This window comes from Prorops nasuta, unplaced genomic scaffold, assembly GCF_024137725.1.
Source record: "Prorops nasuta isolate Cenicafe-Biocafe unplaced genomic scaffold, Cenicafe_Pnas_1.2 PNAS00027, whole genome shotgun sequence".
NCBI classification, from domain to species: domain Eukaryota; kingdom Metazoa; phylum Arthropoda; class Insecta; order Hymenoptera; family Bethylidae; genus Prorops; species Prorops nasuta.
In genome coordinates, this window is record NW_027116824.1 from 635,330 (window position 1) to 656,393 (window position 21,064).

At 35.6% G+C, this 21,064-nt stretch overlaps 1 protein-coding gene across 6 annotated transcripts in view; it reads left to right on the forward strand.

Annotated features, from left to right (window-relative positions):
* LOC136782616 (uncharacterized) overlaps window positions 1–21,064 on the forward strand; it is a 95,294-nt gene that overhangs the window by 16,234 nt on the left and 57,996 nt on the right. For 5 of the 6 annotated variants that reach the window (XR_010824137.1, XR_010824139.1, XR_010824138.1 and 2 more), the window contains exons 2-17: window positions 10,342–10,443; window positions 12,462–12,594; window positions 13,120–13,283; window positions 13,627–13,782; window positions 13,896–14,024; window positions 14,102–14,299; window positions 14,710–15,006; window positions 15,078–15,275; window positions 15,349–15,495; window positions 15,589–15,738; window positions 15,833–15,973; window positions 16,127–16,282; window positions 16,488–16,586; window positions 16,954–17,151; window positions 17,243–17,426; window positions 19,221–19,322. Coding sequence is in view for 1 of the 6 variants with exons in the window: in XM_066742159.1 (XP_066598256.1) it covers window positions 10,342–10,443; window positions 12,462–12,594; window positions 13,120–13,283; window positions 13,627–13,782; window positions 13,896–14,024; window positions 14,102–14,299; window positions 14,710–15,006; window positions 15,078–15,275; window positions 15,349–15,495; window positions 15,589–15,738; window positions 15,833–15,973; window positions 16,127–16,282; window positions 16,488–16,586; window positions 16,954–17,151; window positions 17,243–17,426; window positions 19,221–19,322 (2,554 nt within the window). In the remaining 5 variants the exon portion in view is untranslated. The remainder of the gene's footprint in view (window positions 1–10,341; window positions 10,444–12,461; window positions 12,595–13,119; window positions 13,284–13,626; window positions 13,783–13,895; window positions 14,025–14,101; window positions 14,300–14,709; window positions 15,007–15,077; window positions 15,276–15,348; window positions 15,496–15,588; window positions 15,739–15,832; window positions 15,974–16,126; window positions 16,283–16,487; window positions 16,587–16,953; window positions 17,152–17,242; window positions 17,427–19,220; window positions 19,323–21,064) is intronic. The other variant, XR_010824141.1, reaches the window with a different exon arrangement.

Genomic DNA, 21,064 nt, shown 5'->3' on the forward strand with positions numbered 1-21,064 from the left:
TCACTGTGAAGAAATATTGAAAATAATCAAACAAGAAATAGAAGGGGGTAAGGAACGTAGATTCGCGTGTACAATGGTGTTCTGTGGATTGACCGGGATTGTTAGGTTATGTGGCTATAGTTAGCTTGGTGCACGGCCAGAATAGAATATGCAGTCTCTCGAAACCGGCGTGGCGTGTCGTGGTGACCAGCCACCGGCATGGGAATGGGAATGGACAAGACATACTACACTTGTTGCTACAGTATCTTCTTTCCCGTGTAGCATCGATGGCGTGACGAAGAATTACATGGTCTACTCTGCTCTGTGCTGCTATGCTCGTTGTTATATTATTCTCTCTCTCTCTTCCTCTGCCTAGTGGCTCCTCGGTAGTTCAGTACTCCTCGGTCTGTCACGCGTCAAACTCTCGAGACTCGACCCTCGAACAATCATCTCGAGCGTAACCTAACCTCTCTTCCTCCTTCCTGCTCGAAATATCATCCCATAGCACGCAGTATCGCGTTAAACCTACTCCTTTTTACCTGACGAGAGATATTTGATAGCCAGCCACCGTGATACACTTTTTGATCATCGAGCAACGATAACGCAACCTTCTCTTCGCCCTGAATTATAACAAATTTTTCACCGAATATTTCTTCCTTTCTCTCTCGACTTAATTCTTTATTTACTTCTCTCGACCAAAACATAAACAAGTGTGGCAGTAGTCAATTCTGCTTAGTCTCACGATGTTTATTGAGATTTACGAGAAAAGGGAGAGGTAGAGTGCAAGAAAGTTTTTGCACCAGGCATTCTCACTGTAATTGAATATTTCGAGGAAGAAGCTTGGGAATGTTGTGTTGGAGTAATGGTGTGGTAGTTCTATCTCTCTGAAATCGGGATTTGTGTATGTTTCTTGATATGTTGTATATATATTCAATGAAGAGATAATGTGGTTTCTGTAAAAATTCCATGCAAACGAGCAATGACACTGAATATTATTTAATTATATTATTAGGATAAATGATGGAAGATCTCGGATCAAGATGTGTATGTATATATGATTTATCGAGCACGTGATCAAGCAACGACAAGGAATAACATATAATTACCTCGCACAATTAATTAACATTAAATATCATCAATCTACAACGAGCATCGACCAAATTATAGTTTCCACTTTGCGTACGTTTAAAGTTGGTATTTTTCTTATTTATGAACATCAGTCTCGACGTATTAAGGAAAACTTCGGTACAGGATTCAATCCTCCTTATTAGCGATAAAGCGGATATTGAAAAATTTAGCAGATAAATTAGAATCGGGTGGAAAGTTGAGTTACTGACTCGATGTACTTAACAGTTTTACGATTAAAGCTGAATGAAATCGGGTGTGGTTAGTTTCCTCTTGCATGATGGAGGAGGAGGGGGGGGGGGGGGTTAATAGGAGTAAGACGATAAGATAAAGAAGGGAGAGAACGATGGGGAAAAGGAAAAGAAAGGAATAAAAAGAAGGGAGGAGGGAGTGCAATTAAAAGAGAATAACGAGAGCTTCCCAGCGAGCTCGTCGACCATGCTTTTTCATCGTGTCGTTCTATTGAAGACGCAGCGAGCGTTCCTCGACGGATGCCAATCTAAAACAGAAAGGGAGAAAAAGCCCGGCAAAAACCTCGGGAATGAAACAGTGAGACTTGCTAAGGAACCACTTTAACTCCTCGTCGCTAAAAGAAAACAGCCAGCCTTGAAATTAATTCCTGGAATTTTTGCCTATATCGTTATTGCTTTATTTGAAATTCTGCAGTATAATAAAAATAAAAAACTAAAATTCCAACGATTCATTTTTATTGGCGGATAAATGATTTATTCGTCGTTTGGTCCAGAGTTTAAAGCGTTCCTGATCTCTATTATTTTACGATGCATGGTTCGGGCTTATATGGAATGGCAGCATACTTAAATGGGACATGAAAATCAATGAAAATGAAGCGAAAAAATTGCCGAAGGAAAGCTGCTTTATTGGAACTGGAGGAGAGTTACTCCAGTGGAGTTTGGTTTCATCTTCATTAATATTTAACAGCTGCTGTGTAGCTCTGTACTACGAGATCGTTCCGGTATCCAGATTGGTAGCATCCTCTGCTTCTCTCGACGTAATCGGGAAGATACTTTAAATAAGATTCACTGTTTCTGTTTTCTTCTCCGTACACTGAGAAACAAAATTGTTTGATTTAAATAACTGATTTGTGAAATAGTTGTAAATAAATGTTTATTTGATTTAATGACATTTAATTAAATTGATTTAAATTAATTTGATTACATTCATTTTCATTGAAAATTCAAAGTGCCTATGTATGGGAATTCTTGTAAAGTTTGTTTACAAAACACGATAATAATAAGAGTAGAAATATTTTCTGTTCGTATAACAATGGCGTTAACCGGATAATCGTTTTGGTTGTTCTGATAGTCTCGTGTGAGTGAGCTCGAAGATATTTTAATATTTTTTTTTAAAGCAGTTTTATTTCAAACGATTATTTTTTTAATCTTAACTTTTTTATCATGATCTAGTTAAGTCTTCAAACTTGTTTTAAGCCGTTTATTAAGTCACACGACTTTTACTATCCGCTTGAATTCCATGCTAATTAATTTCCCTTGTCTCTTAAACTCTTAAATTACAGTGAAATTGTTTTTGTGCGATAACCTTTTAAAGAATATAATACACAAGCATTATCGGTACACTACAAGACTATTATTGTTATGATTATCAGTAATAAAAAGAAATCAAAACATACAACGAGAAATCTTCTGTCAAAGAGTAGGATAATATTTACTACCATTGTTTATATTAATTTCAAAATATGGCTATTCAATATCATTGTATACAACGGACGCAGCAATTGGCTTTGTTTACACTTTACAATTTTTGTCGAAAATTGAACTGTTGCCACGGACGAAACGTATACGCATGTGCAACGTTTATGCCGATTAATCGTACTTTAGTAAGAAGATGGCCACGTTTTTAGTCGTGGGACTCACCGAATCGGCGAATCCTCACAGCCCGTCGTCCACGTGCAAGATGAGACTGCGCGATATTATTCGCTCGCGAGAGATTAATTTTTGAATATCAATGGTCGCACGACACCGCGGATTTTGTCAAACGCGCACTCTTTTTTCCCCTAAATTCCACTCGCTCAATTCCGCGTGGTTGGTTCAGCTTCGAGAGGGATTCGCCGAAACGTCCGGGGGCCTTGAGAAGTGACGCACTAGCCACAGACGCGTGCGCTCGCTGCGCACTGCAATACCATGCGAAATGTTTGGAGAATTAAGCGCTTCCGGTAGCACTTGACACTTCGCTTGTATATTTTGTCGTATCTCAAGCGATTTTCTCATTAAAAACGAAGAGAAATGCGAACTCCGTCGAATTTATTCGATGAAAAGCGATGAGATTGCACTGGCGCGTGAGAAAAGTGAAAAAGAGTGAAAAAAGCGAAAAGTCCGGTCACCTCTCGCTGGCGCGCGGTTAGGGATTTCGAAAGTTCGCCGCGGCCGCCATGTTGGAGAAAAAGATGGCGTCGGAGCGGGGAGAGCGGAGAACCTGCTCGCACAAATCCGAAAACTGATATCAGTTCAGTTTTCGGATTTGCCCGAGCAGGTTCTCCCGGATATCCCTCCGCCATATTTGTTTATCTTTTTTCGAAATTCTTACGCGACCGCGAGTGAGGAGTGGCCCCGAATTTTCACTCTCCTCGCGCGCGAGTGCACTTTCGTCGCTATTTCCTCGTTATCTCACCGCGATTCGCATTTTTCTCCATTTTTGCGCAAACGATCCTCCGAGATACAGCGCGGTACCTCGGAGAATCGTGAATTCGCGAATACAACGCAGCGAGCGCACGCGTCTGTGGCTAGTGCGTCACTTCTCAAGGCCCCCGGACGTTTCGGCGAATCCCTCTCGAAGCTGAACCAACCACGCGGAATTGAGCGAGTGGAATTTAGGGGAAAAAAGAGTGCGCGTTTGACAAAATCCGCGGTGTCGTGCGACCATTGATATTCAAAAATTAATCTCTCGCGAGCGAATAATATCGCGCAGTCTCATCTTGCACGTGGACGACGGGCTGTGAGGATTCGCCGATTCGGTGAGTCCCACGACTAAAAACGTGGCCATCTTCTTACTAAAGTACGATTAATCGGCATAAACGTTGCACATGCGTATACGTTTCGTCCGTGGCAACAGTTCAATTTTCGACAAAAATAGTAAAGTGTAAACAAAGCCAATTGCTGCGTCCGTTGTATACCATGATATTGTCTAGCCATATTTTGAAATTAATATAAACAACGCTAATATTGTAAGATAGCGACTTACATACAAACATTACGAAACAAGCAAGTAACTTTTTTGCGTTACTATTTTTTTTTTTTCGAAATTTTAACTTTTCCCATTGCAAAAATATATACTTTTTTTAACATTTGGATTTCACTACTTTTGTAATTGAAATATTTTCCTATGCTATTTACGTTAGACGATTTATGTACTTGCTGCTAGTTTTTACAAGCCAAGTTTGTTTTCTATTTGATTTTATATACAATATATATACAAATACAATTTAAAATGATTTTTTCTTTAAAAATACACATGTACATAGTTGTAAAAGAGAAAAGTTTTTAATTCTATCTCTCGCCCACTAAAGATTGTTCTTGCAAGCTGTGAACGTATCCATAATTCATGATTCATATATATATATATATATATATTACGTGCGTACACAGGCAGTACACACGTGCCACTGTCCAGGAGGCAGATAGTTACTGAGGGCTCGATTGAAGAGATCGTGCCTTTTCACTCGTTGATAGCGTTAAGATAACTATATTATACAAACACCAATACGCACAACCATAAATATATATACAAAAGTACATGCGTGAATATAGAAAAATTCGCCGAAATCGAATATATACGCGTGAGCGTGTACAAACTCAATATCAATAACACCTAATAAAATATTTAAATCTTCCAGGCTTCGCAAATGATTTTTCCACGATAAAATTGCGTATATATATTTACTAGAATCATTGGTAAACGAGAAAAATATTTCAAGATAGTGGCGCATAAAAAAAAAAAATAAAAATAAACCTATTTTCCCACAAGTAAAATCAGGTAATATATAAAAATGTATATAAAGTAATAAAAAAAGTATGTTATAAATACAATCGGTATTTCATTCAAAAGATAACCTTCTCAAAGCCACGAATCGTACAGAACTGTGCGATTGGAAAGGTGTAATATTCATCATATTATTATTGTCATTATCATTCAATAAAAATGATATTTTAGGCATGAATAAAGTACTATATACTGAGTAGTACACGTATATATGAGTATGGATAAAGGTAAAAGGTAAGTGACACATGGAAGTTTCAAGCGTTCGTGTGCAGAACGAGATATAAAGCAGCGTTAATATGTGTGTGTGTGTGTGCAGTGAAAAAGGGGAGTAACGCGAGGGTGGGAGAGCAGTGTAGTGGTGCACAGTTGGCATAGCTAAGCCGAGACAGAGTTCGCATCCCGATATAAGTGTCTATCTTTGATGTGTGTTGGTAGCAGCTGTTCTAGACACCACGGCGCCTAGCACTTACTGCCTTACTTACACACAAACACTTAACCTTTAATTATTTATTTACCTCTCCTCACCCCTCTCCCTTCTCTCACCGTCGTTTAAACCAAAATTTGGACAAATATTCTGCTTCGTTAGACATTGGATACACTTTAAATTATTGCATTTAATATTTAAATAAAATTGAAAGTGCGTTCTTTATTGCAAATTGAATGGAAATATTTCCTCGACTCAGGAGAAATTCTTACATCATGATTGAAATTTTATCCTCGAGATTTTACTATCGTTGGATGTAAAAAGTAATTGAGAATGGTCGTTGGTACAAGTCGAGGAAGAGTTTAGTTTACTCTTGTGAGAAAATGGTAAAATTAGGAAATAGTACACCGAGGGAACTTTTTCAAAATTGTTCTACTGGTTAATAGTTTCTTGTAGTATCAATTAAGTGAATTGATTGATATTGCGAATAAATACTGACAAATTGAACAATTTAACAAAAAAATTGAGTGTTTAGAAAATCGATTTTGGAGCGATTTTATTTTTTACATTATGTATTTCGGTTGAAGAGATTGCGTTAGATATTTAGTCAAAGAATAACGGTACTCGTGTACACTATTGCTCAATAATCTTGCGTCAGGCGAGGGGCAGTGGGGATAAGAGAGGCAAGGGGTTATCTAGGGAATTCTAGTGGACACCGTCAAATTTTTGATCGGCTATCCCTTTGACGCAAAAGAGCTGTCAAAAGCTAAATTAACCTGTATTTTGAAGAAATACAGAAACATAAATATTTTTAAAAAACAAATAAGAAGAAAGAAAGAAAGGATTTTAATAAATATATAAAGAAAAAATATCAGATGAGTATTAGTTAATAGGAAATGTTAAAGTAATTATAAATTATTAAGAAAATATACTTTGTGGTTTTTTTATTTCTGTTACAGGTTAAATGCTGTTTCTGATGAGTTTAAATTACAGCAAAGAAATATATATAGACCAATGAATAAAAAAGGACTAATTTATGAAGCATTTCTGTGTGGACCAGTTATTTCAATAATTATGGTTTAATTATGTTATAATAGTGATTGTGAAAGCGTTTGGTGTATATACACAAAGAAATTCTATTATAAATTAATAATTATATATAATAATGTGTTGATTCCTATTACTATAAATTAAAGCTAGTTCAATTAAAATACTCGTTCTCTTTCTTCCTTATCCAAATTCTATACATACATAGTAATTAGATATTCTCATAGAATCTATCCTTTAAACTAATTAAATTGCAACTATTTGAAATGTGCAAGTCATAACTATTTGCTTCAATTATTTGTATTATTCAATGCGAGACAAATTGCATAGAGACTCTTCAAATTTCTTATTGATCTGTCACATTCTTTCACATCTTGTGTGACATTTATTTGCCTTGATTGTTCCTTCTTCTTCTAGTTTTCAACATATACCAATATTTCTCTAGATATTTTCAAATACGCTGAAGTATGCTTATTCTGCTGTCTAATTGATTCTATCAATGTGAGGATGATAGGTAAGCTATTGCTCTATTAAATTTGAAGAATCTAGACACTTCACTTAATTTATTGTACTTAAATATAATGTTTGGTACTTCGTCTACATGATATCTTTTCTTTACATTTGACAGGATATTGTCCTCCAATACATTCATGTATACTGCTGAGTTAATCTTGTTTTCAGCTTCAAATAATTTTCCAACTACATATTTGGATATCCATTCCTAATATACAATACTTATTTTGTTACTCCTATTTGTTGTTGAGAATTATCTGTCTTAAATCCTTAATTTATCTAGTCGCCATATATATATTCTATTATTTTCAGATGATTGATATATCTTACTACCAATTCTGTCAACATTATAATAGGAGTAACAAAATAAATATATTCTATATTCAAAATGTATATCCAAACACGTAGTTGAAAAACTATTCGAAGCTGAAAGCAAAATGAACTCATTAGTATACACATACCTTCTAAAGAACTTTATCTTCCCAAGTACTATGAAAACATATCTCACAAAAGAGATACCAAATTTAAATAACATCATTCAAATGCCTATTTTTCAAATTTAACTAGACAATGGTTTATCAATGATTTCAATATTTATAAAATTAATTAGAGATCAGCAGAATCATCAGATCTGCGTATAATAATTAATGATTGTAAAATTATTTTTATATGTTATAGACTAGAAGAAAATAGTGCAAAGGAGGCATATAAATGTCATAAAAGATAATATGTAGAAGGATGTGACATATTAATAAGAAATTTGCAGAGGCTCTATGCAATTTCTCTTACAATGAATAATAAATATCATTGAAGCAAATAGTTATGACTTGCACATTCCAAATAGTTACAATTTAATTAGTTTAAAGAATAGATTCTACGAGAATATGTAATTACTATGTATGTATAGAATTCAGATAAGGAGGAAAGAAAAAGAATATTTTAATTGAACTAGCTTTAATTTATAGTAATAAGAATCAACACATTATTATATATAATTATTAATTTATAATAAAATTTCTTTGTGTATATACACCAAACGCTTACACATTCACTATTAGAACATTACATCATAATTATTGAAATGACTGGTCCACACAGAAATGCTTCATAAATTAGTCCTTTTTTATTTATTGGTCTATATATATTTCTTTTCTGTAATTTAAGCTCATCAGAAACAGCATTTAACCTGTAACAGAAATAAAAAAACCACAAAGTATATTTTCTTAATAATTAACAATTACTTTAACATTTCCTATTAACTAATACTCATCTGATATTTTTTCTTTATATATTTATTAAAATCCTTTCTTTCTTTCTTCTTATTTGTTTTTTAAAAATATTTATGTTTCTGTATTTCTTCAAAATACAGGTTAATTTAGCTTTTGACAGCTCTTTTGCGTCAAAGGGATAGCCGATCAAAAATTTGACGGTGTCCACTAGAATTCCCTAGATAACCCCTTGCCTCTCTTATCCCCACTGCCCCTCGCCTGACGCAAGATTATTGAGCAATAGTGTACAGGCATTTGTGAATTAATTGCATATATTACGCGTTGTGCGTGCTTGGCCATTTAAATGCGTTATGTGCACAACTATTCACGATTCAAGCACGCGTATATATATATACCAAAAGCGTCAATTGCAAAGCGCTTAAACGGGCCTTCCGTTTTTATATAACACGAGCTGTGATATCTAAACTGTTAATAGCGTTTGTGCGCAATGTATATGCATCGATACGTTATAATTACAGAGTCACTTATAGATATAGTACTTTTAATAATTATACACTACGAGATTATTATTCATTAATAATCAGCATATTGTAATTATTTTCTTAATTAACAATTGAATAAAATGCTGTCTTAAATACTATAAATCGACTAATTATCAATGTACTTCCTATATTATCTATATATATCAACCTATCGAATACATTGCAATGGAAGTTTTATTTTTTACACAAAACAATGAAGCTTCAGCGTTAAATAGTACTCACTTCTAATACGAATTTGCAACGTTTATGCTTTAATGACGGTTCTAGAAAGACAATGCTCCTAACGGTTTATTCTTAAGGGATCATTGACATTGTTAATTAAGTAGATTAATAATAATTATACGTTCCAACAGTGAGAACATTTGGTGAAATTGGAACTAATAGTAACTGACGTTGTGCGTGTGTGTGTGTGTGTGTGTGTTAAAGATAGATGGGAACGGAGCGAGACATGCTTTGGCAAATAGATATTCTTTTGTCATGAATGAATTTTGAATGAGCAATACAGGTCCGCTTCACTTGGCAGTGTTATCCAATCAGCTGTGACTATTCATTAAGCGCCAGGGGCACAAGCCATTCTTCGACTTGCCAATACTATACAATATTACCTTACCTTACCTTACCTTATGAGGTCATTGTTAAGTGCAACAAGTTTCCTTCGCGACTGATCACTCTTTTTTCTTTAAAATTTCTCTACTCGAACAACGCATCGCTTTCACTACTTTGCGAAATTTTTCTATTTTAAAATTTATCCCTCGACCTTTCGCATTTTTAATGTATTCGTAAAATAACGTGTTAAATCAATCGAGAGTCTGTCAAGCAATCTAAAATCTGTACAATTATTATTCGATTCGGAGAATAAGCTTTTAAATCAAAATATACATTTTTTATTTATTCAAATTTTCTTGTCCCCAAATGATATTCGATTAATCACGACTACTTCGATCACTCAAGTTTCTATAAAACTACAAATAACCTTATAAAAAATTGATTTTATCGATTAACTTTGGATCCAAGTTTTTATGAATATTTAATTCTTTAACATAGCATATATTAAGAATATAATCGTTTGTCGTAGCAATATTTCTACGTTTATAAATGCAAGAAATATTTTTACAAGCCTATAATAATGCTAGTCGAGCCGCAGCAATAGCTGGATGGCCTAGTTTAATGGTGTCTTAATGTAACAATTAATGTTTAAGTATCTGCCTCTTTGCGTAGCAGTCCATAAAATTGCATAAAATGCGTAATCTAGTACTAAATAATACTCTTTATTCCATATACAGATTATACATATATATATATAATTTATTTATCTTCGCAAACATATTTATTCGTTTCAAACGTTCCTTGTGGGAGAGATTTGAGGAAAATTTGTTAAATTGATACGAGGAGAAAGACAAAAAAACGCTTGCGTGTGTTAATGGGATGTGTTTGCCATAACTCATCGGCATCTGTTTTTCTATTTCAGAGCGACCCCAGCAACGCGTTTCTCAAAGCAGCACGAGCGGGCCAGCTCGAAAAGGTCCTGGAATATTTGGCCTCGGGGGTGGATATTAATGCATCCAACGCGGTAAGTTTCCATCTCTGCTTCTTTCAAAACCAACATTTAATCTCTTCCCTGAATATTAATGCGATTACACTGGACCAAAAACCACTGGTCCTTACTCCGCATAACTGTCCATGTAATTTATTCGACAAATGCAATAGGTCGAGTCACCTTCTCTTTTGAAATTAAGAAATAACGAGAAAACGATCTCGATTACTCTTTAATTCCTCTTTCTCCAATGGATTTTCTACCGAAGAAGAATAAACGTTTAAACGAGCAAATTCACTTAGAAATTTAAATGTTATATATAGACTATAATAACTTCCCGAATCGAGACACTTTGGTAAGGCTACTCGACTGAGAATAAATTTTACAACACTATATACATATATAGCTAATGCTTACAGAAGGGCATTTGAGTTAAATGGGCTATAGGTCCGTTTTCTCGAGTTCTCCCTATGGCCTCTCTTTCGCTCCCCTAATTTAACGCGCTAAGCTAAATATCGTATACATAGTACAGGAGTCAAGAGAGGGGTCACACGGCACTATTCTCGTCTCTCTTCAAGTTAAACACTTTTCTTCGTCGCTCATTTTATTCGCGTTTAAGAGGGATACGGATTTGAAAGGGTGAAAGATTGAGGGGGGGGGGGGGTGTTGGGAATAAATGGATGCTTCCTTGCACATGACGCCACCCTCATCCTCGTCCACATCCTCGTTGAATCCGAGATTCCTCCAGCTCTTTCCGTTCCTGGATACGCGTCTACTCGTTTCGTTATTCTCTCCTCTTACCTCGCTTATATATTTTTACCTAGACTGTGTACCAACTTGCATCGATACTCTATTTTTGTTTTTGTTACACAAAAGTCGTACAACGATGTTTATATTCGTTTGGCATAGATCAATAAAGTAAATAAATAAGATTGAGGTGTTTACAGTTTACACTGTATCGTTGTGCGGGTTTTAATTGTTGACATCGACGCTGAATAAAGTGCAATGCTTGTTTGTCCGTTGTAACGTATAAATAAATCTCTCGAGGTTAGAGGCGAGAGAAAAACTGGCACGAATTCTCGTTCCCAATTAGATGACTCGAGAAACTCGAAATGGTCAAGTGCCGGCAGTGAATCGTCCAAAATAACTAGAAGAAGGATTTTGTTGTTGAGTGGAGAACACTTGGCGAGATTAATTCACCAGTAAAACGTTCGGAAGAATTTCTTCTCGAATCTCAATATCCTCGCTTAACGTTCCGCAAGAAGCCACTTATATTTTTACGCTTTCCCAACGAATCACTTTTAATCGCGTTAAATACTTCGCAGAGCAATTTCTAATTAGCGAGAACCTCCATCAGGATTATCCAAGCTCCGATCTCAGATTTCAATCTATTATTTCAAGCTCGATGAGATTTACTTTTTTTTACTGATAAAATCACTTGTTCAAGTATACCACAACTTACCAATTATCGCGATATACTGATTAATACCCTCTTACATCGTGTAGTTTTAAAAAAATTCTTCCACTTGCACTATTATAACTTCCAACAAGTTTACTAAAAGAATTCTTAATTCCTAACAATTTTTTATACATTCTATACAAACGTAGAAAAATGTTTAGAAACTTTCCCTCGAAACTCTTGGCAGGAATTGATCTCACAGTTGGTGATACAAAGAGTACAAAAGACTGTAGTAGGAAATATAAGTTAGTTATAGGCGTGCGTTAAGCAAACATATTTATTTTGTAAACACATATGTGGAACATTGCAAACGTTAGCCAGATCATCGCAACTGGAAGAAGTCGAGTCAGTTATTGGTGAGTGGACTCTGATGACGACGTATATATATACATATCGAGACGTGTAAAACAGTATGAGAATAAAAAGCTTTTATAAGCAAGAAAAATTAAAAGTCTACAAGACTTTGTTCACAAACACACGGTGAGGCGTGTCGATCGTGTTTGGATCGAGACGAGAAGCGATTTGAATCGAGAAGAATGACGACGGGAGATAAGCTGTGTCGAGGTTTGTCTAATTGTTCGAGTTTTGTTTACAGAATGGCCTGAATGCTCTGCACTTGGCAGCAAAGGACGGTCACTTGGAGATCGTGAGGGAACTGCTGAATCGAAATGCGGTAGTTGACGCTGCAACCAAAAAGGGAAACACTGCTCTGCACATTGCTTCTCTTGGTGAGTGACTCGACTGCAACTCGCAGCCTTACCTTTCTCGAATGCATGCATGGCTTGTACGACGTTATTTCTGCCTCCTGCACTGTCAACCTGAAAACTCCACTCAATGCAGATCTTACATGCGGACAAATGAGCTTTCTTCGCGAACATGAGAGACAAATACGACTCGAGTGGAACTGGACGTTGAAGAACCATTTGTCCCATGACACAGGATCTTTTAATTTTTCCATTATCCAGTATATGTATACTGTTATACTGAGTAATACATTTTTATTTTATTGTGCTTGCGTTGGTATGCACGGAGCGAGTAACCTAATAGTAAAAATGATCATAGATCCCAGATTTGCATTTTAACAGTCAAAGCACATTCATCACGTGTCGTACGTATAGATGTGTGGCGTTAGTTTGTGTATGTCTCCCCCTCCAACTCCACTCATTGACTGTTGAAGAGTAGAATCTGGCATCTCTGCAGATGTCTGAGATGAGTAATGTTTTGTCACTGACTCGTTACGATTTATTGTTCAGCCGGTCAAGAAGAGGTGGTGGAGCTACTGGTGCAACGAGGAGCATCGGTAAACGCACAATCGCAAAATGGATTCACACCTCTGTACATGGCAGCTCAAGAGAATCATGATTCTGTGGTTAAATACCTTCTTAGCAAAGGCGCGAATCAGACGCTCGCCACTGAGGTTTGTATTAAATATACAGGATTTCCTTTATTCAAAACGTCCCAAATTATATACAGAAGAAAATTTTATACCATTAAATTTTTATATGTATAATTATTAAAAATATAAAAAGTTGGTATAAGACTTCTCTGAATACAAATAGTAAAGACTTGGAAATATCCTATAAAAAATTTAACTTGTACAGTTACAAGGATATAACTTCTTTTTTTATTTTTATTCCGAGACGTTTTAAGTGACGAACCCTTTGTACTATAGAAATATATATATATATATATATATATATATATATATATATATTGACGTTGAATTTACGGTGACAATAATTTTTGAATTTTATTTTTAGGATGGCTTTACTCCATTGGCAGTGGCGATGCAACAAGGCCACGATAAAGTAGTAACCGTTCTTTTGGAAAATGACACGCGTGGCAAAGTGCGATTACCCGCACTTCACATCGCAGCGAAGAAGGACGACTGCAAAGCGGCAGCTTTACTCCTGCAGGTCGATAAAAACAGCCTTATATCTGTATAAAAAAATATCTCTTAAACAGAGAGAGAGAGAGAGAGAGAAAAAATAATAGCCAGGAATAAATCGAAGATTAATTTTGTTTTTAGAACGAGCATAATCCAGATATAACGTCGAAAAGTGGATTCACACCGCTCCACATTGCAGCGCATTATGGCAACGATCGAATAGCCTCCTTGCTCTATGATAAAGGGGCGGACGTGAATTTTGCTGCCAAGGTGAAACTCTCAGAAATATATTTGAGACGTGCTGCGAATCGATGAAATATAAATCTCGTCAAACGTTCGTTTTGCAGCACAATATCACACCCATGCACGTGGCTGCCAAATGGGGAAAGATCAAGATGGTTAATTTATTAATGAGCAAAGGAGCAAATATCGAAGCGAAGACGAGAGACGGCTTGACCCCGCTTCACTGCGCGGCGAGATCCGGCCATCACGAAGTCGTCGATATTCTCATTGAGAAAGGAGCCCCGATTGGCTCGAAAACCAAGGTGTTTTTACAGAAATATCCGTTGCATATACAGAATGTAAAGAATCGCCACACGAACACATGGAAATGTAGCCGAAAACGAATCTGAAGCTTCCATTTCGTCAAGGAAACGCTACGGTACTCCTATGACGTCATAGTAGCCTCAGCAGTTTAAAACGTGTCAAGAAATTGTCTTTTCCATGCTCTGTAACTCGGTAATGCTACACCGGTTTAAACGGTGCTTGAAACACTGCAATAATCCTACAGAGGCTCGATGAAGAAACTTTTTTAATACCGTGTGGTTATTTTGTTACACCCTGTATATATTCGCAACTGTACTCTGTTAATATTATACTGTGAAAAAAATATTAAAAAGAGCATGAAAAAGAGGGATTTTATAGGAGAGTTAGAAAGTTACAATTTGGTTCACAGAATGGTCTGGCACCGCTACATATGGCTTCCCAAGGAGATCACGTGGACGCTGCAAGAATTTTATTGTATCATCGAGCTCCGGTGGACGAGGTGACCGTAGATTACTTAACGGCGTTGCACGTTGCAGCACATTGCGGACACGTACGCGTCGCAAAATTGTTGCTCGACAGAAACGCAGACCCAAATGCCAGGGCCCTCAACGGCTTCACTCCTCTTCATATCGCCTGTAAAAAGAATAGAATAAAGGTCGTTGAACTTCTTTTAAAGCACAAAGCCAGTATCGAAGCTACTACCGAGGTGACTACTCCTTTTCAAGCTGGACGTAGTAATTAATTCATTGATTGGATTCATTCATGCTATTCTTTCAGTCTGGCTTAACACCGTTACACGTGGCAAGTTTCATGGGATGTATGAATATTGTTATTTACTTGCTGCAACACGAAGCTAGTCCTGACATACCAACGGTGAGAGGGGAGACTCCGTTACATTTGGCTGCCAGGGCGAATCAAACTGACATCATCAGGATACTCCTGAGGAACGGTGCACAAGTGGATGCCAGGGCAAGGGTAAACTTCAGCCTCTTTCGCATTCTTCTGCTCCCACCCTTTTGCATCCTCTTTCTTCATCTCTTTTCTTCAGGAGGAGCAAACACCACTGCACGTTGCGTCACGCTTAGGCAACGTTGATATTGTAATGCTATTGTTACAACATGGTGCTGCCATCGATGCTACAACGAAAGATGTATATAATCCGCTTCACATTGCTGCTAAAGAGGGCCAAGAAGAGGTAGAATTCTATAACGCTCAAAATTAAGCTGTGATAACGTTGAAATTCTGTAATTTTGTTTTGAAATAATATTTTAAATATTTGTCGTAATAGGTCGCCTCTGTTTTATTGGAAAATGGCGCTTCGCTTACCGCCACGACTAAGAAAGGTTTTACGCCTTTACACTTGGCAGCTAAATATGGAAATATGAATGTTGCTAGGCTTTTGCTGCAAAAGAATGCACCGGTCGATGCACAAGGAAAGGTATAGAGTCGTATTGTCTATTTTTATTCACTATTGCTAAATTATTTCTTTATTTATAAATGACACAGATTGATTCTTTATCTTTTTCATGCAGAATGGAGTGACCCCGCTTCACGTAGCGTCGCACTATGATCATCAAAATGTTGCGTTACTTTTACTCGATAAAGGAGCTTCGCCTCATGCTATGGCTAAGAACGGTCACACGCCATTGCATATCGCTGCGCGTAAAAATCAGGTATGCTCAGAATTACAATCATTTTCTAACGGTTTTGTTCACAGTTGGTGAGCGTGTTACAGTGAGCTCTGAATCAAACAAAATTGTAGGGCTTTTTGGAATACTCGTTGATATGATTTTTTAATAATTTTGTTTGTTTGTTTTTTTTTTTAGATGGATATTGCGACCACATTGTTAGAATATGGAGCAACGGCAAATGCAGAGTCAAAAGCAGGATTTACTCCTTTGCATCTTAGCGCACAGGAGGGTCATACGGATATGTCGACTCTTCTTATCGAGCACAAAGCAGATACAAATCACAAGGCTAAGGTGAAGAATTTTCAAGCGCAATTTGCTTAAATTTTCACTTTACGATCAAATGCAATTATTCAAATAGCTCTCCTAAATTACTCTTAAAAGTAATCGAGAAATAAGTGTTTAACGAGCAAAGTCTTTAAAGATCCCACGCTAGTATCAAGGGGTTAAATAAATTATCATTTAAAGCTGCCGTATAACATTTTTATTCCATTTGCAGAATGGACTCACGCCGCTTCATTTGTGCGCACAAGAGGATAAGGTGAACGTTGCATCTATCCTTGTGAAAAACGGAGCTCAAATTGATGCCAAAACAAAGGTAATTTCCTGATCAAATTATTGGTTCTATAAAAGTATAATTATTCACCTCGTTCGCTTTTTATTGCTGTAGTTCAAGTACAAAGTATGTCAAATGGTAGGGTTCAATTTAATGTTGCAATGACATGTCAAATAGCAGCTCGATAATGAGAAATGTAATTTGATTATCGAGGCGAGTGTAAATGAAATGTAACTAATATTACGTCATTGTTGCAATGAGCAGTAATAGCGGTTGCTGCATAGTACAAGCATAGAGATCGAGGAAAATCTGGTTGGGTTTAAATGTAAAAAAAACGGATGAATAAGTGAATAATAGTTTTATGTAAATTTATAATTGTATTTATTTATACTGTGTGTGTTATTTACAGGCTGCTTACACGCCGTTGCATATAGCATCACACTTTGGACAAGCAGCTATGGTACGGTTCCTTTTACGCAACGGTGCAAATGTTGACAGTAGTACCAATGCTGGTTACACACCCTTGCACCAAGCAGCCCAACAGGGACACACACTCGTCATTAATTTATTGTTAGAAGGAAAAGCCAAACCAAATACGGTCACCAATGTAAGAATTTGCTTTGATTGAACAAATTAAAAAATAATTCTTTTAACTGAGATTTGCCATGGCACTAACGTTGCTATCTTTGCCTTTATAGAATGGACAAACTGCTTTGGATATCGCACAAAAGCTTGGATACATCAGTGTCGTCGAAACGCTTAAAATTGTCACGGAAACTGTTATTACAACAACTCACACCGTTACTATTGAAGAAAAATACAGGGTGCAAGCTCCGGAATCCATGCAGGAGACATTCATGAGTGACAGTGAGGATGAAGGTGGTAAGTCAAATATATTGAAGAAAAATTATTTAAAATATTGTTTCAATGACACAAAACAAGATTGACGTTTATCATTAGGAACGCTAAAAGATAGACGTTGTTTATTATAACAATTATTATATTCTTTATCAGCGAACTTATATATTCGCTTTGCATGTTGCCTAATGTTATAAGCAATGTTTTTAGTTAATATCTTTATGCTTGCTAACCGTTTTAGGGACAAATTTCCATTATTTTCTTCAATATTTATCGGTTTCAAATTTTATATAAAATTTCTAGAAGAAAACAAATATATCATAATGGATATTGTTTGAAGCTTCCTAAATAGATTGCAACTTCCGCCAGGCACTATAATGGCTAATTATTATTATTGCAATTACACCAAAGAGACTTTAAACTACAAGTATTACTATATAATTTTGTTCTTCTACGAGATTTGCATAAAATTGTGTACCAATAATTATTGAAGAGAAATAGACATTTGAGCCTTCAATGATTAAAAAGCAAGGCTTTTCATTATCAGAAAAGAAATAATACTCGTTTTTAGTTTAGATTTAAATCGATGAAAAAGCTATGTCGTTGATTGAATAGTCTTTCAGCATAACTAAACTAATGCTATTAGTATACATATATATAATATAAAAAGCCTCTGACAGTATAAGAGGCTTTAAATATTCATGTATTTAGAAAATAGTGAATCTTGAACTTAATGCAGAGTGGTATAGATATATTTCATAGTGCTGCATGTATGTCCAGCATGGGAACAGAAGTCCAGTTTATTTTTTAGCATGAATTCTCAGAAAAGGAAATTTAGGCTGAATTTCCTGAAATAGAATTCTCTAATCTGCTTATTTAGAGTTGAGAATAGGCGACCAAGACTCCTCATACATTTTTGTATTTATTTTCTTTCCTCCAAATATTTTTTTGCTAAATAGACAAGATATCATTTAAATGATAATTCGTTCAAGAAGATGGCTGTGTCGTTAAATGGCAATTTAATTTGCAAGTGCTATTCGATAAATGTCTGCATAGATGTTCACAAGAGCATGCTTTTAGTGAACGATTCAGTGGGTTGTCAGGCCAGACATTTTTTATGTATATAGATAAAAACTTGATCTGAATAATGATTATTATTACATATATCTAATTTCATTACGAAATTGCAGTTAGTAGTATAAAATTGAAAATAGTAATGTACAAGTATTTAAGATGCTCTAGAGCTAGACGTTTATTTCTGTAACAACAAAAAATATAAATTTGTTGCAAGCCTTAAGTGCTTTATCCTGCTGTACATTCAAAAATAGCTACTAGTAAATTGCTTAATTAACTTTGAACGTATATATAGTGATGTGTGAACTACTTGGTTCTGAACACTGGGTTCAAAACCCTTTGACCCATACTTAATGGTTAACATGGAATAATTCTAAATCAAATTAAATATTGTTTTTCAAATTAAATTATTATAAAAATTCCATAATAATATTCATATACAAACGTAGCTATCAAACTTGTAAGCTTTGAGAACCTATTTGTAGCTACAAGTAAAATGCTGAAATTCTGTCATTCCACGTGATCACTTAAAAAATTATCAGAATTAATTTTTATAGGTAAAAAATGAACAAATTTGTTCATTTATAACGATTGATGTTTAAAATGCTAAAAATTCTTGAAACAATTAGAAGCTTTGCAACCCAGTGAACGCGAAATTAGAAGCAATGTGGATGGTGAAAAATTAGGATTTTTCTACAAAAAAAAAAAAGAAAAAAATCTTACGAGACGCCGTGCGATATGTAGGTGGTGATGAGATCGGCACGGCAGACATGAATGTGTATGGGCAGCCTCCACACGAGCAACACGTGTATCTTCCTTACTACCAGGACCATATGACCTATACCCGTAAGTTCTCTCTCTCTCTCTCTCTCTCTCTCTCTCTCTCTCTCTCTCATTATTTCTCATCTTATTTTTTTGCTGCCTTCTTTTTCTTCGTGAACACAAGACACGTGCCCTAGCATTCACCGTTCAAACTCCACGCTATCCTATTTCCCGCGCTGCCACTTTTACACATGCTATCTCAAAGCCACTTTCAAATACCCTCGATCATCCTACGAACCTCCAAAGGATCTGCGTAACATCACCAATGTCTATTTTAAACCTGAAAGCTGTCGATGCATTTCTCCACGAGCCAATGAATTAATCAAACCAGCAAACTCATTATTCTCGCTGCCATTTCCACATATGCTATTGCCACAATCGACTCTTTTTCAAAACACCCTATATAGGATCTTTGCAAATATACACAGTTACAATCATCGAATTTTTATTTCTAATCAATTATTTAGTCTTGCACGCTAGATGCTATATTTTTATTCTTTAAGAAATTTGTAGAATTATCTTCGAAACGCTAATGTACTTTCATCTAAGGATTAGCATATTTTTATTTTTCACTCGATCGAACCACTTTATTTGATTAGACTGTATTTTTGTGGATTTTTCGTAGATTCTATGGAATTATTATTTTTTCGGATCATTTTCAGTTCACAAAAATCACTGTAAATGAGTAGTTGTGGTTTCGTGTACCATTATGCAACAAAAGCTGGATTACTGTATTCTATTTTTATCGTAATTCGCGCGAAAGTCACACGAAACTATGATCCGTCGTGTATCACGTGGAGAATATCGTAGTACTACGTTTATTCACCTTTTCAACCAGTCGAGTGTAATATCCAGTTTTATGCATTCGTCATCGGCTTGCAAAGGAGATATTTCGAAGAAGAAAATGCCTACTGCGAAATTATTGCTTAACACGGTGACTATCGATAAACAATAAGACCTTGCTTCAACCATTTACACTATTTTCGTAATTTTAAAACTCTGATAAGTTACGACGTTTTCTTTGGAAAATTTCTCTCGATAAAAATATATATGAAAAATGTTCATGACTTCTACTAAATAAGATAGTACTATTGCAAATAATGGAATCATTAATTCTGCTACATTAAAATCAATATGCACTGTTTTAATTTTGCATCATGCATAATTATTATCTCGTTACAAAAATATAAAAAAGTTGCATTGAGTGTTAACAAATTTAACAAATGTCAATCTGGCTCGAGTTAATATTAAATAATTAATTCTTGATAAAAATAATTATGAAGAAATTCGTCTTCGACCGAAGATAATAAACCTGCAAATAGTCACTGCTTCCGTCTTGCACCATGCATAATTATTATCTAATTACAAAAATATAGATGAAAAAAATTGCAATAGGTGTTAGGGCGTTGAACGAGCGTCACTCTAACTCAGACTAATGTCGTTTTCGTTCAGTGCGTAGGGGAATTAACGAGGAATAAACTTGTAACTTGTTTGTATAGTCAATTGCGCCTTTTCAATCTATCCTCAGAGAGTTTCGATATTGCATCACTCTGCTGACTAAATGCACAAGCTCAAGCAGTTGCTAGACGTGCCTCAAACTCACAGATAACTATTAACAAGCAAATCTCTTGTTTCATATACTGCACTGGTCAGAGGGACTCGCTCTAACGACACTCGGGTCTTGTTCATTAACGATTTAAATTGATGCAGTTTGCAGGTTCCTTCCTTCAATTTCTCTAATAAACTGAAAAAAAAAATTAATTACA